Here is an 18,405-nt window from a genome sequence, read left to right on the forward strand (position 1 = left end):
AGCAATCGTTCAGTTTATTGCACTTTCAACAGAACAGACACAAAGGAAGGCTAAGGCTTACATTTAAGTATTCCTGACTTTGTGAGGACACTCCTGGTATTCCTGACATTGTGAGGACACTTGTAGCATTCCTGACTTTGTGAAGACACAGAGATAATAGCAGCAGATGCATACTGTGCAGATGTGGAGTAGTGCACAGACAGGGAAGTTACAGTATTTCTCATCTGCTCTACTTGGTTAAATAAAGGTCAAATAAATACAATTCTCAGACACAGTGTGTGCTTTCCATTAATGGTCTGAAAACACTGTCCCTGCGATATACACCAAAACCTGACCTGATTACTTCATCATCCTATCAAGGCTATAAAGACAGCAGCTGCTGCCAGTGAACTACACAGATATTCATCTCAATGGAAAACACTGATATATAGTAGACAATATATCCTATTGTAGTTAACTTCACTTTTTAACTCTACTTCATTGCTACTTCCAGCTGTGTGCAAATGCCACCTGACATTTCACATACTAAACAATCAGAGTGAAATATAGTGACAGTCAAGCTAGCAAGTGCAATTAGGGCAGTGATGACAAAGAGAGGATTCAATGGCCCTCGCATTGGGCTGGAGCTACTAACTGGAGCTACTACGAGCTGTCAACCTCTCACATGCCTGAACCAATCAAAAATAGTTTATTCTCTGTAGCAACGCCGCAGGTCAAAATCGGTCAAACTTCCTTGATCAAACTTCCTTGTTCAAACTTCCTGATAAATTACAGCAGCTTCACCCATTTTTTGATTTTCCTGGTATGTTCCCGTCAGTGAGGTGGCGGTCGCTGCTTTAGGCGGGCCTTTGGCGTAGCAGAGGGTGCTGTCGCATGGGTTGGGCAGCCTCTTGCCCCGGTGGAGGCATTCGGTGTTGCTGGTGTTGCAGCGGCTGCAGTGGCACCGCAGGGCCACGGGGAAGGAGAAGAGGGGGTCCACGTCAGGCGGGCAGCCCGGCAGGCTCACAGCGTGGTAGACCAGCGACTGGTACATGCAGGCCCGCTGGACCGGAAAGCCCTTCAACCCACACTTCTTCATATTGGTGTCCTGCATGGTGAAACGTTCAGCCTTAATTCAGCTCCAACACAGATTATGTGGGTCAAACAGAGGTCGCACCAACTCTGTCAGTATCAGGTGTGTCGATTTACAGAGCCGATGGAACACGAGCAGAGAGATCGCTATCGGAACGGGTTTCTCTAACATGAATGAGTGGTTTTCAGTAACGTTTCGTATTTCCCTGAAAATTCTCACAAATCCGGTGGGAGTGTTTTTCCCTTTTTTTTTTTTTGTACTGCCATTTATAAAATTAATTAACCCTTTAAGGTGGAAGATATATCTCATAAAAAAACACGTTTTCAACGTACAAAATGCCAAGTTACTCACACATACAAGACATACACCATCTATAACTCATTCATTCAGACTGCCAAAATCCACGCCTGCCATTAAAAGTATTGATATCAAAATGACGCCAAGTTACGATACTACAAACAATATAGGCTATCTTGCCTCACCGAAATTAAAAAAGATGTATTCCAAAGCAATACTACCCAATATTTCTTCAATTCTTTCAAGTCACTTGGCACTTTAATTTCGGTGAGGCAAGATAGCCTATATTGTTTGTAGTACCGTAACTTTGCGTCATTTTGATATCAATACTTTTAATGGCAGGCATGGATTTTGGCAGTCTGAATGAATGAGTTATAGTCGGTGTATGTCTTGTATGTGTGAGTAACTTGGCATTTTTGTACGTTGAAAACATGTTTTTTATGAGATATCGTTTCTTTTTGCAAAGCGTTTTATTATGAGAGTGAGAAATGCGAAGTGACCCTGTAAGAAACGGTTGTGGATTATGGCTATCCTTGTGTGAATTTGTACAGTCTGATGAGCGTGTACCGTTTAGCAGTTTCGGTTTGCTATATATGTAAAACAGTGGCTGTGACGAAGGGTGCGGTGGCGTAAGTGTAAACGCATCAGAAACGCAGGTGAAATATGGCCAGTGTATGTACTCACGGATTTGACGGCCATCCAACAAGCCTTGATTGACAAAAGAATCAGCAAGCCCGTAGAATTAGAGCTCCCTAGGTCGCAACTTGTGTACCCTTCTGTCCTGCTCCGTTGTCTGTTATTTCGTGGAGATGCACTTTTAGTGTTTGTAAGGTTTATAAGGCATTTTGATAGGCTTATCTGCAGGTAGGAATCCTCTTCGCTGTTTTGCTAAGCTAGAACCGGAAAACTTGATAGTGGAGAATAGGAGCAGATGCATATGTCCCAGCAGGCTTTGCACATGAGAAAATAACAACAGTGTGAGAGAAATTAGGATTAGGAGAAATGATGAAATTGCATAATTGAAACAATATGTTTTTAGCAGAATGGGCATGTAGGTGAAGGTTGACATGATCACAGACTATAGTGCGAAGTAAATGAAGTGACCATGAGCGAGCTTAGTTTCCTTATCAAACGGTATATATAACAGTCAGTATAAAACATTAGTTGTTAAAGTGGAGGGTTAAGTAATGTGTGACATTTATTGTACTGATGTGCTTTTCTCATGTTCGGTAGTAGTAGTTATAATTATGAGTGAGTCATGATTTTAAATGTAATGTTTTAATGCGGAGTTGCAGAACGTACATACGTAGTAATTGTTTGTATGTGGCTAGATAGAGAACAGGGCGAGGTAACATGAATGTAGAAACGTGGCGTTTGCTGATAAGAAGGTTTTGTACAGTAGCCAAGTGAAGAAATATAGTTAGTAGAAATGGCATAGTGGTGAACTGGTGTAACCTTTTAATAAAAGGAATACATTTGCCATCATGAAATGCATATGGGTGGCCGTGAGTGAGTTTTGGTAAAGAAAATATAACCGTAAGAAAACGTTAGTGTAAAAGAGGAAATTATCTGCCTGAGGGCGAGGCGAGATTCAGTCCTTCAACTGGAGGTTTACCAGTCCCTGACTTTGTTAGTGCAGCACTATGACATATCTATGCAATGCGTGAAATATCATTAGCAAACCTGTCCGTGGTTTTAAAGAAGAACACAGAAGCACAGAAGAGCTCCCGTTGAATCCATATGGCTTTGCAAAATTGTAGCCGGTTAATAACTGAACGTGCAGACGGTACGTCATAATGCAGTGTATACGTTCGGTGAACGGCAGGTAGATATGGTGCAAAAGCAATAATTGAGATGTAGTAGACAATTATTAGTGAGGGTAAAAGCAGGTTAAAGAAACATGTTCCTAGCTGGGCTTGAACCTAGGACCCCATGTTCCCAAGACTGTATCCTTACCCACTAGGCCACAGGCAGACCAGTTATTTAAACTGGAAATGTTTCAGAGTAAAAAGGTATAGATATTTTGCGCGAGTTTTTGATTGTGTCGTGTAGGTGAAAATTTGGCTGGTGTCGGTAAAATGTCCAATGGGGAGACATGTTGTTAGTGGGATAGGCGGCAGGAAAAAGAAGAATGAGAAAAAGAAGAAGAAGAAGAAGAAGAAAAAGAAGAAGAAGGAGAAAACGCAAAATTCCCTTAGTTTGGGGCTTTATTGTGTGGACATGTGAAGTAGTTTATGAAATATGTCTGTTGAAATGGGGTCAGAATGTACAGAATTTAATGTTTTTAAGGGCTGAGTGTCTGTGGCTGTTGTGGTTATTTCTGTGGGGAACCCTGAAAAGTGCCAAACTCTCTGTGCTGTATAGGTATGGGGCATGCCCCCGCCACGGCGTAACTTGGCGGGATGGCATACCTGCCATCCCAATAACTTGGCGGGATGGCATACTTGCCATCCCAATTTGATTAGAGTGATCCTGATGAAAAATTCTATTGCTAATGTAACAATCATCACTACTGGTAATTGAAAGCAATGGAGTTCTAGAACACTGACTTGGAGTTTTGAAAAAAAAAAAACATTCCAAAAAACCTACTCCACAAAGGGTTAAAAGCATAAATTCTCGCATAACCAACCTCAATAGGACCAGAAAAGCGATGGATACATGAGCTGGATATGCCAGTAAAAATTAAAATAAGCATGGCAGGTGAAAATGTATAAAGGTGAATATGCAATATTGAATACATTTAACAAACTGCTTTATTTCCATTTTTGTTCCACATGGCAGTGAATGTCGACAACACGTGCAACAGGTGTGGTCCAGGACCAGTAGACCTAGCGTGGATCAAGAGTGCAAGAGGGCTGTGGACATGGTGTTAATGTTCTCCACTGCCATAGAAGCTGCCACTTTGCCTGATTGTACTTCAAACACGTATTTAACCCAGATCTGAAAAACGATGCGTTCTGACCCCAACTATCAAACAGCCTAATTACGTCTGAAAGCAGATTTTTATGGGCTTAGAGGAGCCATAGGTCGTCAACAGGCGATGATGCGCAGCCAGGCATGCGACCTTACCCGTGAAAAACAGAAGCCTCTGCACACGGTGGTGTTGACAGCCACGCAGTGTTCGCAGCCTTCTCTCTCCACGTAGAGCGTGTAGTTTTGGGGAACACATTTGGCGAGCGCCTGGCCCAGCAGCAGGCAGAGGAGAACGCAGGCGAGCGAATCCAAAGCCATCCGGACACGACCGAAGCTTCCCGTGCTAATTCAGGCGGCGTGAACCCGTCGGCAGGACCGAGTGTGGAAGAGGAAAATCTCTAGAGATGAGAGAAATAAAGACAGGAACGTCAGATTGAAGTGTGAAGAAGTCACTCCTCACACCTCCCCACACATTTCCTCACTCACTTACCTGGGATGATGCCCGGGACACAAATAGGACATTAGCAAGACTTCATGAACCTGGGTGAGTGCTCCCCTTTATACCGATGTGCTAATCTGCGTTCATCTCTGTCCCCTCTTATCTTCCTCCACAGACAAGCGAGGACACACGAGCCCCTCCCATCAGAGTTACCTGTGTCCAGACACCAATATACCCTACGGAGAGGTACTGGGAGGCCAAACGGGGATTAGAAAGACTCCGAACCTCAGTTGTCAGAAGCAGAAAGACTATTCCATGAACTTTATGGAAATTCAAAGAATTGGCATTGGTTGGAAACGGAAAATTTAATTTTCATTTGTTTCCATGCTTGTAGAAGTCGTTCAAGCTCTAGAGCACACGGCACAATTTGAGCATTCACCATGAAAGGAAAAAAATTGACGAGTTATCTACATATCTGCTGGAGCTCAACCTGATACAACAAACCTCAACAGTACCAACGTTTGTGGTGTTCAAAGAGCCAAAAATGTACATTAAAAAAACCCAACAGCAACGTCTCTTTCCAAACATAATGACGCGGTTACTCATTAACATTCTCAGACCTTGTTGTGCACAGTTTGATCAAAAACTACTTTCTACTGAAGTACAGCAACCGTGTGTGTTAAAGTCTCAACCAATGCACGCCAGTATTCTGGGCGCAATGTCCACATGGTCTCAAAGCCGGGTTTCAATACACAATGGGTACAATGTTACAGTGGCGGTTACAAGCCCAGTTCCCTAAACATTATTCTGATATGTAGTTCCTTACCACAAGAACACTTGGCGCAACTTCTTTCATGAACCAAATTTGATGCTGCACCTGCAGGTGATGACCATGGAATGTTGGCAGGTCATTGGTGCTGCTTACATGTCTGAATCTCCCACTTCTAGCTTTTTAATTGTAGAAAATGAGGTTTTTGATTAGCAAGCTGGTCAACTTACATGGGAAAAAATATGACTTTAGTGACCTACATATTTATGTAGCACAAATCCATCAGACGAAAAGTATAATATTCAGTCCATGATCTAAGGTTTGTTTTTTTTTTACAGTGAAACAGGTTATCTGTTCATGATCATATTACTGTAAACACAGGTTATGAATCTCACCACTCATAATTTTATGCTGCTGTGACTGTGTAGTTATGGATATGTGGTCAGGATAGGCTACTTCCAAAATCCAGCAAAAATAAACTGACTCGATTGTGGATAACTCACCGTTATTTTCACAATTTGGCTCCTGTGTAGGGTAAAAATGTTTTAGCTATATAAATGCCAGTAATGTGTGGTAAAGTAGTATGTGGCGTGGAAGACAGTGTTAGGACACACTCTTCTAAAGGCAAATAAGTTCTCTGCCTGTCCAAGAGCATTTTCCCCCACCAGAACAGTATTAATGTTAATGTTTTTAAGCCCACAAAGAACTAAAGCACGTGTCAAGTTGGAGGGCCGCAGTGCCTGCAGGTTTGACTCCAGCCCTGGGGGGCCACAGTGCCTGCAGGTTTGACTCCAGACCTGGGGAGCCACTGCGCCTGCAAGTTTAACTCCAGACCTGGGGGGCCGCAGTGCCTACAGGTTTGACTCCAGCCCTGGAGGGCCGCAGTGCCTACAGGTTTAAACCCAGACCTGGAGGGCCGCAGTGTCTGTTGGTTTTCAGAATGTCCTTGGCACTAGTAGAATATTCAAGTCATTGATTGGCTAAAGAATCCACACAACTTGTTCTCAAGGTTCTCACAACTCTCATAGTCATTGTGCAATGTATCTGGTTTATAGTTGTCAAGTATGGTTAAGAACACTACTGCTATGTACCAAGTTTGGTGCAAATCGAACAAAGAACAAAAAAGCCTTTTGGAGAAAAACTGTTTTACATATTATGCAAATTACCAAAAGGCTACTTATGGTGGACTTTCATGATCTTCTTTCATATTACTATACTTTTGGGGATAGTAACATTTGAGTGCAACCTCAGAGATCTGCTGGAGTCTTCTCAAATTTTACAGATCTAAAAAAAAAAAAAAACTACATTCTTAGTAAAGTAACTGAAATATGTATTTGACCCAGATCTGACCTCATGACACTTTCATGTGTTGTCAAGTCCTAAATGCACCCAAAAGATATGCACATTATTCTCACAAAAGCATTCACATACGTTAATGAAAATTAATGTTGTTGTACAGAGAATGCAAGGTGAGAAGGTGAGAAAAGATATATTTCCCATGATGCTTCAGTCACAGTCGCAGAAACCACCCCCAACACAACAGTGCCTGAACTAACGCTGTGAATCCCACATGTCTCAGACGTAACACAATAACCACCTGTGCGGTGGATTTGCAGATAATACACTGGTCTACAATAGACCCCAACTATGCAGCAGCCTTGTAATAGCCCAGTACAATCACTGGAATTATGTCTGTTATTAATTTGTTGAAAGAGTGAATGTTGATGGCTATTTTGTTCCATGTATTGTCCATGCTGACCTGGGAACAGGAGAAGTGTTTTCAGATCCAATCCCCAGAACCTCCCTCGCTCTCACTAATCTACTGAAACCTTACTGCACCATGCTGGGAAATAAAAAGCCAAAATTACGTTTACCGAGCTATGATTACAAGAAAATCCATGTCCACATGCTTACAGGTTTGCTTTCATTTGTTACCATGGATCCCGAGAAATCTAATTACATGTACTGGATTGATGACAGAGTGAACAGGCTATCATGATAGACGTTTCAGTAAACAGGATTTGTGGCAACCACTTGATAGCCGTGATCAGCATCTGCAATTTGACATACACAGGTCAGCTCCAGTCTACACACAGGACAGGCGGATCGTTTACATTTTTTTCACGGTATTTTCAATGACATATGTCCAATAACTTCAACAAGTAGCGGCCTGTCAATCAAAGCAAAACAATAAATTTGAGTTTTATGTGATGGGTTATCTTATCTTTTCATGTATGTTCCATTACGCATTCAATGATTTAACCTTTGTGTTGTCTTCATATCATGCATGCACCCCGTGTCCACTGGCTCAAAAATACGCCCCCTCACTGCAGCCCCAGTGATAGTCTCTCCATTGAATTTTAAACATTAATCGTTATTTTTCATGTAGAAACGACCTGTCACCCATCAATAAATTGGTGAATAACTGTCTTCCTTCTTCACAGTCCAGAGAGACTGCATTTCTTCAGTCCAATTCAGTCTTTTTTTTCTGGAATAGATGTGTGGCACTTGACTTTGACTTCTGACTTCATAACAGTAAGGTAAAAAAAAAATACTCACAAGACGATCTTTGTATCCTGATGGTGTATCGCTAATGGCAAGGTCACTCCAGGAAAAGTAATTAAACTCTCTGAAATTTTTTTTATTTCTCCCTGAATGTTTTCTCCTCCTGCATTTGGCCAATATTATTCTGATTTGAATCTTTTTTTCCTTTATCTTTGATGCGATTCTCTCAGAAGTCAACACCAAGTTTCTCAATTAGACACACACACCTGCAGAGAGCCAGCGAGTGAAAGTTTAACACAAGATAGACCAGAGTGACGCCAACACACTTTGGGGACTTTATCATTAATATTACTCCAACTCCGTGGATGCTACATCTTCCTCCTTCCACGACTTTCCTAAATATTTGGGCTTAAACTAACAGCGTTTTTAAAATTTAAAAAAATTGACTCAGTCAAGAAACACAGGCAGTTCGAGCTATTTCCTTCACAACCCCCCCACGACAATAGACAAGTGCTTTTACTCAGGTGCAAATGTGTCGCCGTTTACTCCAGCATGCTGTCCATCAACTGAATAACCAGTGCTTTGATGCAAGTTTCCCAAAGTGCTATCGAAACTTACTTCGCACATATAATCACACAAAATTCATTTCTTGCAATCGTCTGATGAAGTTGATAAAGCCTTTAGGGTACGGGTACGCAGAGACTCCACAAAACAGAAGCACGTAAAACCAACAGAGCATAATGCAATGCAATGTCATTTGATGTAATTTTATTATTGGTTCACCGTCTATTTCACATATCATAAACATCCCAGATATCAAAACATAGTAAGCAATGAACCACCATAAAAATAAAATAAAATAAAACTTTTAACATCTCATTAAGCCCCCTCAGATGTGTTTATGTCTACATACTAGTGCATAAAAAAATAAAACATATTGTCATTGAACCTAAAATATACATCACAATGGTTCAGAGCTGAGCAGGGATGTCGGTATAGATCCACTTGTATTGTAATGTGACCCACACCTTGTTGAAAGGCCACTAAGTGTGAAAGAATATTTCTTGCTGTTTGTGTCAGGATGTGTTATTAGCCATAGCCAGAGAGTCCGAAAGTAGTATTTGAAGGTCTAGAGTTGCCCTGTCTCAGTGAGAACAAGCAAACATAGAGCAATGCGATTTACTTTAGTCACTACTGTATGTGAGAGGAAAAATGTTCAGCTCAGGTCATACATATTTTGTTACTCAAGTATGAACAAACAAATCCAAGTGTGAGAAAACTGTCACTCGGTTCTCCCCCGTTATTGGTAATTTTGTTAATTTCATAATGATACTCTGCCGATAGTGATTATTTTAAGCTTAAGACTAATTATTTCAAGTCTAAACAAACAAATCAACAAAGTAAATGTTTCTAGTTCTCATAGTCATTGTCTATATTACATTTTTTTCTCTGGTCCCATAAACCTGTGTTTACTACATTATTTGCTTCAGACCAGTGCTTAAAGTGGAACAAAAATTAGTGCCAGCACTACGTGAGATAAACGTAGAAGTCTCTGTACAGTGTGCTGGACCATACCGGCCCACTTGAAGTGCTGGTACTGCCACTTTACTGGGGAGAGAGTATGGCTGGACGGGGGCAGAAAACAGTACCAGTAACTTAAAATAAGTGCTGTACGCAAGAAAGAGTCACGCCTTCCAAAGAGAAACCATGCCCACTTCAAGCACTGCTTCAGACCACCCGAGAACAGGCTGAGGAAGAGCGGCATGGTGATGGAGTAGCTGACGTTTCTAATGATGCCTCGGATTGGGGCCTTAAAAGGACCTCAGTCCTGCGCCCAGTGCTGCCTGTGCATAGCTTTCAAAGCCTGAGAGGGAAAATCTGCTCTGCTTTTCTCAAAACATATCGCGTGTCAGTTACCATCTAATGGTAAAGATTCATGTTGCATGCATTGGTACATGACAATAATCCCTTTACATAACCGATTGCGCGTATGCATCTGGTTTCACTGTGACCACTGATTTCTCCACTCCTGTGTCAGAATCATCCATGTCCAGACTGATTACACACAGGAAGCATGCAACCTTCCACACCAGAGACAGGGCCAGTCAACAGAGAGGGAGGATATCAGCTAGGGGAAGTGTCTTTTATTCTCATAAAAATAAACTTTTATGCTTTGTAAGTTTAAATTAAATGAGTGACTTTTGATTTATTTAGAAAACCTCTACATGGATGCTAATCTATGTCATTGCTTTTGTACACTAGGATGATTCAAAGCAGTATGTGTTAGTACACTGTGAGAACTTTATTTTTCCTTTGCGTTCAACAAAGCCATGGCCTGATCTTTTTAAGTGGTCATATTTCTTTTGCTGAATTGAAATGTCTTATAATATGCATTCTTACTGGATGAGATGAAAGACTTATCAGATAACTTGCCAATGGACTGATTATTCAGAGAATTTACAGGGTGGTAAATTAAGCAAACAAAAAACTGTTATTGTTACAGACCCCTCATAGACCATGCCCACCCTTCATGCACAGATGTGTTGCCAAAGTAAAGTGGAATGTGTTGTCCCTGGAATTATCTCTGCACTACAGTGAGTAACAACGCAAAGAGAACCATAGCGGTGGAATTTTGTCAAAACTATATTTGGTGAAACGAAGCAGAAAACATTCAAACTACAGAACTTATTCAAAAACAGCCTTATTGAGCAATCTTCAATGGATGTATTTAACATGTCTGAACATAGACTTCCATGGAGGTTGTGCAACAGGTATGTGGCTTTGTCTGTGTGTGAGTGAGTGTGTGCGTGTGTACATTGGGTGGGGTAGGGTATGTCAGGAATTTTGAGGGCTTAGTGCCTACAAAGGGAACCAGAACCTTTTTAAAAAATAAAAAAATTAGCTTTGATGAATACGGTTAGCTTTTACCACTATAGGTCTATCCAGTCATTAGTCAGTGTTTTTTTTGATGTAGGAATAATAAGCATCAGGACATACACTGCATTGATTGCATAAATTCATTATGCAGACTTTTGTCCACAAGGCCACTGTGCAACTAAACTAAAATGCAAAAACCACAGGAAACTATGACAACCAGATCCCAGACACAGCCACAGCACATACATTATGGGTAAACCCCTGGAATATGACATCACACACATGCAAACGGTGCAAAGTGCAACTGCGGACGAGACTCACGCCCATTTCACGTTATTGTGATGTCTTTGGGTGGCTTGTCATAATTTGGGATATTTTTGTTATATTGGGCTTTTTTCCTCTTTCAGATAATCATTCACATTAATTGGCGCTGGTGCAGCATGTTCCTCCCCAGCCTGTTCATCTGTCGTCATTGTACTTGCAGCCTGTCAAGTGGCGGCTGTGTTTGTTTGATATGCATCCCCCCAACACTGCCTGTTATCTACCTGTACCTATCTATCCTGAGGTGCAGTGTCACCACATTTTGTTACAATAAATCTCACCCGGGGGAAAAAAGATGTTCGTACGAGTTTCGACATATAAGCAGCGCATCACGATGAAGGCCTTGTTCGGTTGGCTTCACGCAGAGTGAAGCTCATAAACTCCAGTGGTTACACAAGGTATTGCAGTTTAGTAAACCTGCTGCCAAAAAGCAAATTTCACTATGGAAGTCCATTCAAAACTATGAATTTACCCTGGCCAAATTAAATTATTTTGGACATTACTTTTAAGATCTAAAATTACTTCACATTGAAGCAATTACTTTCCAGGCGCCTACAGAAGAAGATATAAGATTTATTTTGTCAAAGGGTTTAGCCCCTGACTATCTTAGTGAATTACTTATTCCTTACTCTTCTCCAAGATTACTTGGTTCACAAGATGCTGGGTATGTGAAAATTCCATGTGTATCTAAAATTACAATGGGTGGTAGACCCTTCTCTTGTAGAGCTCCTCTTAACTGCAATGTACTGAACTATACCATTTTGTCTTCTATTATTCCTGTTAGCTTTCTCCTCAGCTGTAACTTGCTTAACCCATTTTATTCGCTGTGATAGATCCCTTGCAGCATTTCTGCCACATTCCATTCTATTGCTACTTTACACCAGGCTGGCCAGTGGAGGATGGGCTCCCCCTCTATAGCCGGGTTCCTCTCAAGATTTCTTCCCATTGGGGAGTTTTTTCTCACCAAAGTTTGAGAGTTTTCTCCCCACTGGCAGTTTTTACCTTATGTACTTGCTATTTGGGGGTTCTTTTTGCTCTGTCTCGTGCCTTGCTACTCTGTAAAGCGTCTTTGTGACAGTTCTCTGTAAAAATAAAAAACGCTATAGAGATAAAATTGATTTGAATTGAATTGAGTTTCATTCCAATTTAGTCCGCTTGGTTTTACCTCGCAGTGTGCGTAACTGCTTACATGGGCACTCCTACTCATGAACGAGTATGAGGCTGTGATTGACTCATCGGTGCAGAAAAGGGTTGAACTGAGTGTTGCCTGCACAGACCGCTGCATTAGAATACGTAGAGTATTAAACCTTGACCTAGGATTACATTAATCCACCATTATTGTTTTGATTATATTGTTATTTTGATATTATCATTATAAATATTACTAATAATAATGTTACCTACCATAACCTTCTTGTGCCCATTTTTCATGATGATGAATCGTGAAATAAATAAATGCTTAGTAATAAAGTTGTTAGTAATAATTAGTTAGTAATCATATCTTTGCATGATGACGGTGCGGATGATGACAACGAGTAATCATATATGAAAAATAAGTACGCCAACATAAATTATAAATAGCTATATTTAATTTGCTCTTAACCCCTTAGCGCACATGCCAAATCTGACCAGTCCTTGCCCATTTAGGGGGTACCCTATTTAAAGCTTTATAACTCCAGATGTGAACATCACAGAGACTTGAAAAATGGCTTAAATGAAGCAAGACATTTGTATCATTTACAATACTTATATTAGTTCATATTCATAATTTAGGAAGAAATAATTGTTCAGGCAAAAAAGCAAAAATAAATGAGCTCTTTTTTAGTTTGCAAATATATGAAATACTGAAAGATGCCAGACATAGCAGCCTACATGAATTGGGTACATGTGCCACTCAACAGCTCCCATAGGAATCCATGGAACCAGTAAGCAGAAGTCTCCAGTTCTGGTATATCTTGATGCAGGGACAGAATGTGCTTATCAATGATACTAGAAAAGTGAAGGGGTTTGATTAAGACGTTCTCCGGTTCTACTTTCATGGCTCAAAGTTTCAAAACTAAGCTCATGCTACAACCTGAGCCCTCTCCTTTGTTAGAGATGGGAGCTCACACATGCCCCCTAAAACTCTGAGGGAGTGGCCAACCAAGCTATCGAGACTCCAAGCACAGATGGGCCAGTAAGCAAGGTGTGAATGGGGCTACATTACCATTTCCAGACCAAAATGTTTTGGGGGGGATAGTTTTGGTATTGATGTGACCCTTTGGACTGTGGTGAGTTTAAGAAAAGTTCTAAACACGTTCATCAATATGTTTATAATCAGAAAGAGTCAAAGATTACATAGCTCAATAAATAAATTACTGAAGGAACACAAAAAACATCCAACACAGGTTTCTGGGTCCAAGGCAGGTCTCTATAGTGTTAGTTATGGAAAACAATTGTCTTCGAGGCTATACTGTAGATTTGAGCAAAAGAGATTATATTGCTGAGATTCTGTTTTTTAGTGAGTTCACTGCAAGACAGTACAATGCTCAGTGTTAAATACATTTGAATAGATTTCAAGGTATATGCAAGTAAGAGCTCATGTGATTCCAAATAGGTATCAGCATATATTATAACTGAAAAGTACTCTAGCAAACCTGCTTTGACTGTAAAATTATGCATCAATATTAGTTTTTAGGGTGCTGTAGTTGCATGCCAATTTTAAAAGCTATACAACTTGCTAAACTTGTAAAGCCTGATGCACAGAGGGGCATTGCATTTGCTTTGCTGTGGGACAATTAGTCATTCTGGAACAATTCCAAGATGGAGACTAAGATAGTGTGAGCACTAGTCTGGACATTTCCAGAGGTTATTTCAAAATGCATGCATTCCCAGAAGAGTTTGTTTAACAGTAGCAATTGACAATTAATTACTATAAATTGTGTCTGTGCTCATTTTTAATTAAACTAGTTTAAATAAACATTAGTTAATATTCTGCACATTGTGTAGTAGATATATTTGAGTTTGTGCTGTGTTTTGCATAATTTAATTTGTGGGATTAATCAAATATTCAAAGACATCACAAGTGGCTGTCATGACAGACATCGATTCAAGGAGTTAAAAAAAATAAAACGTTGCAAAGGTGTAGCTACAAAGTAAAGACCTTCTTTACTAGGGGTGGGACATACATGATTTTCTCTACACAATGACAGGCCGATTTGTCCTTGCAATTACTCTAGTACTTGGGCACATGCCTAAAAGCCTGTTTTACAGCAGTTAAGCAGTGTCACAGAGCATTTTCTCCAGCTCTACTTCCAGCAGCCATTCCACCACGCACTCTGCTCCTGCCGACTGGCTGAAGCTAAGCAGGCGTGGGCTTGGTTAGTACTTGTATGGGAGACCACCAGGGACTACTGAGTTGTTGCTGGAAGTGGTGTTGGTGGGCCAGCAGGGGGAAATCTTCCCTCTGGTCAAATAAACCCCAATGACCCAGTGCAGTGACGGGGACACTGTGCTGTAGGAGATGCCGTCTTTCGGATGAGACGTTAAACTGAGGTCCTGACTCACTGTGGTCATTAAAGATCCCATGACACTATTCTCAAAGAGTAGGGGATTCCACTGTGTCCTGGCTAAAATCCCAGATCTGGCTCTCACAAAAACTTGCCACCTAATCATCCCCTGATTTAATTGGCTAAAAAATGTTCTCTCCCTCCAGTGGAGCTGCTGGGCAGCTCCCAGGTGTGAATGTGTATGAGTGTGAAGCAGGGCGTTCCTGCAAAAGAGCATCCTTGCTCAGTGAACCTACCCTGGGTAAATAAAGGTTAAATAAATAAATAAACTTCACACTGAACACCAAGACAGTAAGCGTAGGTGAAAAATCACATGACAGCTAGCCGTCTCCTGTCCAATAATTATCAGGCTTTATTAGGCTAGGCTACAGATGTTGTTTGACAAATGTTTTAGCTATTCTGGGAATGGGAGGACATACAAATCCACAAAGCGAGGCTTCATCTTAGAAATCATGGCCTGCATACGCTGCACTGCTGGGGGATGACAATGATTACAAAGGAGGGATTGTGGAAATTTACCATCTGTTACACTTAAGAATGGTTCCAAACTAAATCAATGAAGAAGAGTGAGGGGGGGCCTGTATTGCAAAGCATTTTGGGAGGGTTTTGAGGGGGGTGCCGGGGGTGGGGGTGGTTTCAGGAAGCAGGATTACTGAGTTAGCTGGATAACTGTAAAAACAAGAACAGCTATTTCCACTTCAATCCATGATCCAGATTTGGGAGGGTTCTGGGTTTTACTAAGAGCAGATCCAGCAAACTCATTAATACTGTTTTGTGAAACCCGGGCCCAGGGTGACAATGAAGAGTGCAAACGTGACGTGTGCAGGAGAAAATGTGTGTCTCCTGCTCTGTATGTGTTATCATCTTGTAAATCTATACCATTATGCCTGCTTTGGCCTACAAAGAATACATGTGTGCTGCAAGAGATTTGTCATATCATATTCTGATACCAATGCGGCATATGTATGAACTACTTGCATGACTAGGCCTGTATGTCTAACTCTTGAAAAGCCTCAGATAAACAGACCAATTTAGTTTCAAACACATGACTAAAGTAAACGTGAGTACACCACACGAGTGGGCGAATAGACATAAAAACCAATGTTCACTCACACACACGCATGCACCTGAGTGACATCACTAGTTCACATATTTCTATTTGCATACTGGTTGCGCTTTGAAGTTTTCCCAGACAAATAGGCTACAGTTAAATGCAAAAGTATTTGGACAGTGACACATTTTTCGTTTTGGCTCTGTTTGCATGGCCAAGTTAGAGTTTGCTAAGAAGCACCCTACATTAAAAAAAAAAAAAAAAACTGTTCTGACATGAAGTGGAGCTAACAAATGGTCGCTCGGTAGTCCTGCCCAAACGCTCTCCTCAAAATCGCGGGTGCGGTCCTCACCTTGGGGTAGCTGATAAAAAATAAATTAATTCCTTTGCTGGAGTTAAAAAACAATTTGCCACATGACAGCAAAGCAGAATTGTCTTTTCAGTAAAATTTAGGCAGGAAAGTAAACTTATGTGAACACCATAAATCTACATTTTCTTTCTTTAGTGGCTAGCTTGCTAGTGAATAACGTTAGCCTTCCTCGAAGGACGACTTCCAGGCCAAGTACTAATGCCCAGCCCCTCCGAGTAGCAGTGGCAACCTGTGACAGGCGTTGTCTGACACCCACCCAAAGAGCGTAAGCGCCTGCCTGTTGTGGTCTTTAGTGAAGCAGGTACCTGGAGCATGCGCAGTAGTTTGGGGCTATATCTCTGCACTCATTAGAGAGTTGGCTGAGAGCTCATGTTATCCAGGAGGACAGCTACTCTCCTACAATTAAAAGAAAAGCCCAGGGTGGAATTTCCTTTTAAAAGCAGAAAGAGAACAATTCTGCATGCGTGGGGCAATAACACCCCATAAGGTATAATGAATAGGTGACAGACTGTAGGCTGTCACGGTATAGTGACAGTATACAAAGAGAATTTGTGAGCTTTTCAGAAATCAGTCACATCAAGATTCTGCGATCAGAAAAATCCCTTTTTGATGGGATCTAAAAATCAATCATGTACGGCGGGGAAGGTCCAGTAGACCCAGCATGCACCAGTTTAGTGCAAGTATGAACATACTGTACCATTAATGGGGCATACTGGACTTGTGCCAAAGTTACCACTGCCAGACTGTCATTCCCCATTAGAAATTATTTAAATGAGGGGATCAGTAGGTCGCGTTACCCCATTACTGTGCATATATTTCTTGAGTTTTGCTGGGCTATGTGGACTCCATTTGGTTTAAAGGCGTCCTACTGAAATTCCCAATAAAAAGAACCTTCCGGATCAGATTTTGTTAATTGCTTTACAATTTACCGTTTTATCATTCCTAATTATTCATGGTGACACAAAAGTTTTTTTTTTCATTGGATGACAGATGCTACGGTATATTTGCACACTGCCTGGGAAAAGGGAGCTTACGGCTGACATTTCTGCAAACTGTGAATATCCAACAGGCAACAAGACATTACAAATATTTTACAGCTTATTACAAGCCTGATCCTTGTTTCAATACATACTCCAACTGTCATTATTTAAGATCTGCAATCCTGAATGCTCATGCATTAGCCAATATGTATTTATGTAGCAATATCCTCTATCAAATAATTATTTTTGTATTATAAAGATAAAGATTATGAAATTTAATGTGCCACTTTGCAACTATTCAAACAAAAGGAAAAGTACTGAGGTTATCTGGGTCACTTTGAATGTCTATATATTACGTTATGTCTCCCTCTGCTGGTGGAAAGCAGTTTATTGCTAATACTTCCTCAGGAAGATAATGTGTGCCAGCTCAGTCCAAATACGTAATGATTGGCAGATTACAGAAGTTCACTTACCTAGTCTGTATTTAAGGAGTTAATTGCTAGAAGTGAAATGACTAATTGTGCAGTTTAAATAGGTGTAGTCTGGCTTTGATCTGGCAGAACTGGTGACAGGTTACCTCATGATGTTCTGTTGTATGGTTTTTTAAGAAAACCCTTTATTCACTAGCATCATGTGTTGAAAATTATGGCAAACAGAAAAATGCTAATCAGGCAATGCATTCACCATTTTGCCTGGATTTAGACTAAAAGGTGGTACACACCAAGCTCTGCATAAATTTAATTTTAGTTCTGCAGCCTCTAAGCATCTGGCCGCTCCAGGACTTCACTTCCTGTTTATGTCCCCCGTTTGTTCTTGCGCCCCCTAGTGGTGCGATACGCTTTCCACAGCGGTCAGGACAGTAAAGTCTTCTGACCATACATTAGTTCCTCTGCCTCGAGCTATCTCCCTTTTCATTTGTCATCTGCTGCTGTTTCTGCAACAGTATAGTAGTGTAACAGAGATGTTACTTAATGTAATTTTTTACTCTGAAAGTAAAAATACACAACATTTTGAGTACATTTATTTAAGCTGACCACCCTAGTCACTGGTTTGATCAGCTATTTTATATGGTCACTGGGTATGGACACCTCTGTTGTGTTCTCTGTGGCCACTGTTGTATTTGGGATGTTAGCATTGATGTTTTGCAGCCCAGACCACAGCTGATACTCAGCTCCATATTCTTAGCTCTGAAGGCTATGTCTCTCAACCACCAGAACAGGTTTAGTGCAAATGAATGCGTCTTGTGAATTCATGGAGGAGAGC

The 18,405-nt window shown here is 40.9% G+C and overlaps 1 protein-coding gene across 3 annotated transcripts in view; it reads right to left on the bottom strand.

The window, feature by feature from the left end:
* The window catches only part of LOC118207825 (thyrotropin subunit beta-like), a 24,195-nt gene continuing 5,790 nt past the window's right edge, over positions 1-18,405 (bottom strand). The window contains exons 1-3 of one of the 3 annotated variants that reach the window (XM_035381905.1): positions 5,548-5,624; positions 4,439-4,680; positions 1-1,087 (exon numbers count right to left, since the gene is read on the bottom strand). In XM_035381905.1, coding sequence (XP_035237796.1) covers positions 752-1,087; positions 4,439-4,600 — 498 coding nt within the window. In that variant the 5' untranslated portion in view covers positions 4,601-4,680; positions 5,548-5,624 and the 3' untranslated portion in view covers positions 1-751. Of the gene's footprint in view, positions 1,088-4,438; positions 4,681-4,772; positions 4,803-5,547; positions 5,625-18,405 lie in introns of those variants that run through there. The other 2 variants (XM_035381906.1, XM_035381907.1) reach the window with 2 other exon arrangements.

This window comes from Anguilla anguilla, chromosome 11 (genome assembly GCF_013347855.1).
Source record: "Anguilla anguilla isolate fAngAng1 chromosome 11, fAngAng1.pri, whole genome shotgun sequence".
NCBI classification, from domain to species: Eukaryota; Metazoa; Chordata; class Actinopteri; order Anguilliformes; family Anguillidae; genus Anguilla; species Anguilla anguilla.